The 7199-nt window shown below is 67.0% G+C and overlaps 1 protein-coding gene across 1 annotated transcript; it reads left to right on the top strand.

Moving 5' to 3' along the window:
* The first annotated feature begins 1184 nt into the window (after window positions 1-1184).
* Window positions 1185-5947, top strand: TIMP2 (TIMP metallopeptidase inhibitor 2). Its single transcript, XM_019542780.1, has 6 exons — window positions 1185-1422; window positions 1538-1629; window positions 4089-4214; window positions 4454-4562; window positions 5171-5295; window positions 5644-5947. Exons 1-6 carry the CDS (start codon window positions 1185-1187, stop codon window positions 5839-5841), a joined length of 888 nt encoding a protein of 295 aa, XP_019398325.1. The 3' UTR covers window positions 5842-5947.
* Window positions 5948-7199: the final 1252 nt, after the last annotated feature.

The raw sequence follows: 7199 nt of genomic DNA, 5'->3' as shown, positions 1-7199 counted from the left end.
GCTGGCTGCCCGGCCGCCGTGCTGGGGGAGAGGCCAGGGCTCAGTGGGAGGGCCAGTCTGAGCCAGAGCTGGTGGAGGGGCAGGGGAACGGCCGGCTCCCGGGGTCTGCGGGTAGCTGTGCGGGGGCCAGAGGCGGGCTGCCGGTTCTGCGCCAAGAGCGTTGGGGATCGAGCGCCCAGCCCGGGCCTGCACGGCTCCGTCGCAGCCTGGCGCCGGGGGGCCGCCCCGGGAGCTCTGGGTGTCGCGCTTGTAGCGGGGCAGGCGCGGGCTGCCAGTTCCTGGAAGCGGTGTCGCCAGCTGACACGGGCATCGCGCTGGCAATGCCTCCCGTGGGCCCTGTGGCACCTGTGTGAGCGCAACCTGCTCCCAGCACCTGACTGCCCGGTCTGGTCTGCCCTGCCCCGGGGGCCCAGGGCTGGGCAGGGGAGGCTCTGCTTTCATCCAGGAAGCCACCCCTGCCCCGGGCAAGTGGGCCAGGCAGGGCATGAGCAAAGGGGCCTGACTCCAGAGCGGGGCTCCTAGCAGAGCAGGCTGCAACCTCAGGGCGTGGAGGGCAGCGTGGCTGTGGTGTGGGGGGCATCAGGCAGCCCAGAGCCTTTGCCCTGCCCTCGGCTGCCTGGGCAGATGCTGGGGTGCCCGGGGCCTTGTACGGCCGCCTCTCCTCTGGCGCTGGGGCCTGGCAGGAAACCAGTGGCTGTGTCGCAGCTGCATGAGATGGAGCAACATCACTTCCTGACGGCTCCCCTCCTGCTCGGGCGGGCCGGAGCCAGGGCCCTCCCCGCTCCCGAGGAGACACCCTGCGCAGCGCCAGCTCCGTGCCATGCCATGAGCTGGCCCTGACGGCGCCGCTTTCCCCAGCCAGGGGGTCCTGTTGGGCAGCTCCGTGTCCCCTGCAGCTCCCCCAGACGGCCCCCTGCCTTGCTGCCCAGCCCTGCAGCACGGACGGCTTGGAAGGGGCCTGTCTGAACCTTTGCTGCTGCCTCCCCCCCCACCCCACTTCCAGCCCCCTCGTGCTGTGCGTGGGTGCCTGTGGTCTGCCCTGCTCCCGGTTGCATTGGGAGCTGCCTTGTTCCAGCAACTGCTGCTTGGCAGCTCCGTTCTGTGCATGTGGCCGTAGCAAGCTCAGGCCTGTTCTGGCCCGGGGATGCTGGTGGGCGCAGAGCCTGGAGGGGACGTGCCTGCGCATGGGGAAGCAGGTGACTCTGGGCTTGCTGTGCGAGTGGCTGGTCCTGCGTGGGGCAGCCATTGGGTATCCAAAGGCACCTGGAGGCACCAGCAAGTGGCCCAAGGGTGGCAGCTCCCTGCAGACTGGGATGCAACCCGAGGACCCCCCGAACACAGGGCGGTGGGACCCCGGCTCAGCCACCTTGGGCATGGTGCTAGCCAGCACGGTCGTGGCTCTGCCCCCCGCACATCCCCATGGTCTCCCTAAGCTGTAGGATCTGGGGTCAAGCCATAACCCAGGCATCCTGCGCAGAGCTGCAGCCCCCAGCCAGGCCTCTCCTCTGCCCTTGCCACCTCCTCCCTGTTCCCACAGCCTGGCCTACCCGGTGCCAGCTGGCCGAGAGCGTGAACCCTGCTCACGCCCAGGTCGCGGCCAGCCTGTCGGAGGCCTGTGCCCCGGTGCCAGTAGGGTCACCTCCTCCCAGCGCTGGCCTGGCATGTGCCAGCACGTGTCCTGCAAAGCCTCCCTCCCCTTGGCACTTGGTACCGAGCCAGCCCAGGTTGGTCACGGTGGAAAATTACTGCTGGCTGCTCTGCTTCCTGGGGACACCCACCGCGCTCCTGGCTGGCTGTGCAGAGGGGCCGAGGCTGAATGGGCCACAGAAGCTATACTCCCTCCTTGGCCCCAAGCCGGGGGCTGCTGCTCCGGGGCCCTGGCAGCCGGGAGAGCAATGGGGGCAGAGGGAGGGTGTGTGTGAATGGGGGCAGAGGGAGGCTAGTTTGGGGGGGGGGGGTAAAAGGGGACCAGGCTGTTGTGCTCCCTCCTTCCTGGACCAGGCTTTGAGTGTTGCTCGTTAACACTGGGGGTCCTGCACCATGCAGGAGGAGCAGCAGCATGGCGTGTTGATGGTATTTGGGGCCTAAGGGGAGTCCCCCCGGGTGCATCCCGCAGCTGCCGAGGCCTCGTGGGAAGGGGCATGGGGGCCTGGGGGGCCAGGGCAGGTGCTGGCTGGCAGCAGGGGGATGGGGCAGGCTGGAGCTGAGGGCTGCTCCTAGCCCCTCGGTGGCAGGTGGGACCTGGGCACCCAGCACAGACCGGCCCCCAGCCCCGTGGGAACGGCCCCTGCAGGCTCGGCTGCCCTGTGCCCTGCCGCGGGGGCACCGCCTGCGCCCGGGGACACGCTGACTCAGCTGCGGCGAGGTCAGGCTGGCGCGGCTGTTATCAAACCCTTGGAAGCCGGCCCGTGTCCTGGAGCGCCCAGAGCCCCTCTCCTGCGTGGTGGCTGTGGTCCAGGCGCAGGGCAACGCGGGATAGCAGTGGGGGCTTGCGCAGCAGCAGGGAGGCAAGTGCCGGGTCCTGCATGGATCCCGCAGGAGAGGAAAGCTCCCAGCCCGGGGCACCCACTGGAGCCGGTCAATGCCAGAGCCGGGGTGGGGCACTTGCCCTGTGGCTGGGGTAGGACAGGCAGCCCTCTCCTAGCCCCAACCCTGGCCAGGTGCCGCAGCAGTGGGGTGTGGGGGGCTGCTCTCGGGACCCCAAAGGGCACGGGGGCTTGTGAGGTCAGTGGTAGCCCGGTGAGGGAGACGGGAGAGCTTTGTTGCTGCCAGCTGCTGTGCACCTCCCAGGGACCCCCATGGTGCTGGCTCCATCCTCTCCTGGCCCTCCCCGGTGTCGCCAGTGCCCCGGCTCCTGGAGTCGGGGTCTCGGAGGGGGCTGGGGCGGACAGCTGGGCACCCAGCGGTGCCGTGGCGGAGAGCAGCACCAGCCTGGTTACATGCCCTGGGGGGTGCCAGCTGGTCTGGATCCCCAGGGACTGCAGCCACCCCCCTGCCGGGCAGCCCCTCGGGGACGCCCGTGTGTCCTCTGCCGTGGAGCGGGCTCCCCTCGCCGGCCTCCCCCTCCCCCTCGGCCTCTCTGGCTCCTGGCTGGGAGCGGCGCTTGGCTGCGCGGCTGGGGTCTTGGCGGGGAAAGCGCTGAGCCGGGCCCCTCCACAAAGCCGCACTGTTCAGAGCGGAGCTGCCGGGACCGGCTGCATTTTTGTCAAGTGATTCATCAGCACGTGAATGGAAAGGGCTGGAACCCGCTGAACCAGCAGCCATCCCGCCACGGCTCCCCGGCCAGCGCGCTGGGCTCCTGCCCCCAGCGGGGAGGGGGGCACCCCGGATGCCCCTGGCAAGGCATGGGGCAGCCAGGGGGCACACTCCCTGCCTGCCTGGGCCCTGCCCTGGCTGCCGTCCGTGTGAGCTGGGCTGTGGGGCCAGGCTAGCTGCGCGTGGCCGCCCCGTGCTTCCTCAGGCAGCGCCGTGCACACGCCCGCGGGGGGGACGTGCCAGGGAGCCACCGTGCCGTGGGAGTCCTTGGTGCTGCGTGCCCCCACGTGCCATCTGGCAGCTGCCAGCCAGCTGGGGTGGTGAGCCTGTCTTTGGCAAGGCCCGGTGGAGCTGGCACTGGCCGCCTGCTTTTCCCCATGTCCTTCTGCCCTGTGCAGATGGCGCTGACCGTCCAGCCACCGCTGCAAGGGCGTCTTTCCGAGCCATGGGCAGGGAGCTGCATGCTCCATGCCGCAGGGGCAGCACCGGTGCCGGGGCTGCTTGCCCTCCAGCATGCTCGCGAGGACGGCACCTGCGCTGCCCAGCCCTCCTTCCCAGCGGGTCCTCTTCCCAGACTTCCTGGGGAGGACGTGCCGCTCACTCAGCCCCACTGGCCAGGAGGGAGGGGGCAGTGATGGACTTGGCATTGCGTGCAAGTCCCATGCATCGCCATGAGTGCAGACAAGTACCGCGTGAGCCGTGGGCATGGCTGGAGGGCTGCGGTTCAGGCAGGGTGGCACGGCAGGCTCTTCCCAAGGGGTGCCAGCCAAGACAACCCTGGGGGGGCTCTGCGTCCATGCCACAGCCTCAATGCAGGGTGCACAGCTTGCTAACCCACTCTGTGCCTGTCTGTTGCAGTGATCCGGGCCAAGGTCGTCTCGGGGAAGGAGGTGGATTCCGGGAATGACATTTATGGGAATCCGATCAAACGGATCCAGTACGAGATCAAGCAGATCAAGGTAAAGACGAGCCTGCCTGAGCCCTGCTGGGGCTCTGGGGTCTCGGGCAGGATGAGGAACTGGGCACGAGGTCCCTGGTGTGTGGGTGGCAAGTGCTGTGAGCTTCTCCCAGCAGTGTCCCTGCCATAGGGGCCTGGCCCTGCCTGGGATCTCCAGTCCAGCCCTGGAAGTCCTACAGGTCCTCAGCTCCCGTCCCAGCAGCGCCGCCCGGTTCACGCACCTCTTCCTTGTCTCTGCAGATGTTTAAAGGCCCTGACCAGGACATTGAGTACATTTACACAGCCCCATCCTCCGCTGTGTGCGGCGTCTCACTGGACACCGGCGGGAAGAAGGAGTATCTCATTGCAGGTGGGGTCCCCTGGGCTCGTGGCACATGATGGGTGCCAGCCAGGCCTGCTTCTGACCAGCACTGGGTGCAGTGCTGGCGAGCCCTTCCCATCTCCTGGGTCACGGGAGACGGCGGCCTGGAAATCCAGGAGCCTGTCCTAGAAGTGGGGCGGGGGGTGCCTGGGCAATGCCTGGGGGGATTGGGGCTGCATGGTGCAACTGCTGTGCTGCTCTAATTGCTTATGGGCCTTGGCCCCGGCACCCTGTGCTCGTGGAGGGGCAGTGCCAGGGTCTTCCAGCTCGTCCTGCCAGCTGTGGGCTTCACTCAGCCCAAAACGCAGGGCCTGGAGGCAAGCCCCAGGCCGGGGTAGGGCTGGGGAGACACAGCACCGGGCAGAGCTAACAGCCAGGCTGGGAACCAGTCCTCCAGCAGCCCTGGCTCTGACTCAGGGAGACCGCAGCAGGGCTGCCGGCTCTGGCTCCGCCGGGTGACTCACTCTCACATGCCGTGCACAGATGCTCAGCAGCGGTGACGCTGGGCTCTGGAGTGCTGGCACAGCCCCTGCCCCTTGCTCACCCTGTACACGCGCGCACACATGCACTGAGTGTTACGTCTGCCCTTCCCACAGGCAAGTCGGAGGGCAACGGCAAGATGCACATCACGCTGTGCGACTTCATCTTCCCTTGGGACTCTCTGAGTGCCACCCAGAAAAAGAGCCTCAACCAGAGGTACCAGATGGGCTGCGAGTGCAAGGTAAGCAGCACCCATGCCTGGGAAGATGTGGAGATGTAAGAGCAGAGGCTCTGGGGATCTTGGCTCCATCGTTGCTGGAAGCACTAGGGCAGAGCACGTGGCCAGCCAGGCCCTCTCCTTTAGGGATCCTGTGGTCCACCGGGCAGGCAGGTGGGGATGCATTGGCTGAGCCCACTGGAGATTTTTCTACAAAAATGAAATTTATTTCCTGGGCACTTGGGGTGGTGGTGATGGAGCCGGGCACTCGGCACTGGTCCGCGGCCTGGAGCCGGTCGCTCTTGGTGTGCTGGCCACAGGGAGGGTGTGCAGAGGCCCTGGCAGGGAGTAATGGGGTCAATTGTGCCACAGATCTCACGCTGCCCCTCCATCCCCTGCTTCGTGTCCTCCTCGGACGAGTGCCTCTGGACGGACTGGGTGACGGAGAAGAGCATCAACGGGCGGCAGGCCAAGCACTACGCCTGCATCAAGCGCAGCGACGGCTCGTGCGCATGGTACCGGGGCGTGGCCCCGCCCAAGCAGGAGTTTCTTGACATCGAGGACCCCTAGCCCCCGCCAGCAGCTGCATCCCCGCGTCTGGTAGCAAAACCTGCAAGACATTAGACTGGTCCACCCCTGACATCGCCTCCCGGAAACAGCATGAAAACCTAGTGCCCTACGCGGGCGACTGACCCCGTGGGGGGGAGGGACCCGTGCCCCAGCCCACCCCCACGCTGCGCCCCCCACGCGGAGGGCCCATGCCGCGCCGTCCTGGGGAACCCGCTCTGCCAGGCCCAGAGCCGCGGTGGAGGGCGGGGGGTGACCCTGTAGCTGGCCTACGGGGGCCCCCCGCCCAGCAGAGCACCCTCCCCATGTTGCTCCGGCCCCATGCGCCTCTTGATCCCATCTCCACCATTAAGCCAGAGTCCCCCACCGGTCCCGTCCCCACTCAACAGGTCCTGCCCCCCAGAAATGCTTCCCCAGCAGCCAAGTCTGCAGCCTTCTGCCAAAGGGGATAAAGACCCTTGTGATGGATGCTACAGGGCCTCTCCTGGGCTGTCCCATCGGAGGGGGCAGGACTGTCCCCTGCCCACTTGCTCCCAGGAGCTTTCGGGTCTCAGTTCCCCCAGTTAGCAGCTGCTGCATCAGGGCGAGGGCGGACAGGGGGATACGGCCCTGTGGTCGCCCCCCCGAGTGCTAGGAAAGAGCAGGGAGCAGACAGGGCTGTATGTGCCACCCCTCCCATGGGGGAGCTGGTAGACTTATTTCTGTGCCATTTCCATAATGCTAGTGCCAGAGCCCCTCCCTGCAGCCTGCTGGAAGGGTCCCGTTGCCACGCGGCCCCCCGGGTCAGATCCTGCGCCACACAGCGTCTCTGTGAGGGCTGTTGTGGGGGGAGGTTGGGAGAGGCTGAGCTCCCAGCCCTGGGGCAGCGGGATGCTGAGGGTGACCTTCCTGGCCTCTGGTGCCAGCCGCCGCATGGGCCCAGATGTCCAGATGTGCCTGCAGCGCGGAGGGAGAACATGCGTGGGAACCCGGCGTCCGCACTGGCAGCGGCTTGTGCCACGAAGCCGGGAAGCACGTGACCGTGAGAAGACCGGCAGGCAGGCCCCTCTCCCAGACTGAGGACACACATGTGCACACACCACGCACACCAGGCACGTCACAGCTGTCCACCCACCCTCGACCCCTTTCTGAGCCAGTTCCCCTGCCACAACGCTGGGCAACCCTGTGGCCAGCCCGTCTGGGGCGCCGGCAGCCCTGGCTGCACCTTCATCCCTTCGAGCATCCCCAGGGCCTCCCTGCAGACCTGCTCCCGGGGCATTTTCATGCTGTACATCCATGTAAGGTCACTAAGATGTCACATTGGACCAGTCTGGGTGATTTCCATATAGATAGAAAAATAGGAAAAAAAAAAAAAAAGAATA

The sequence above is a fragment of the Crocodylus porosus genome, unplaced genomic scaffold (genome assembly GCF_001723895.1).
Source record: "Crocodylus porosus isolate Cpor-Errol unplaced genomic scaffold, CroPor_comp1, whole genome shotgun sequence".
In the NCBI taxonomy this organism is placed as follows: domain Eukaryota; kingdom Metazoa; phylum Chordata; order Crocodylia; family Crocodylidae; genus Crocodylus; species Crocodylus porosus.
This window is presented reverse-complemented; position numbering and strand designations above follow the sequence as displayed.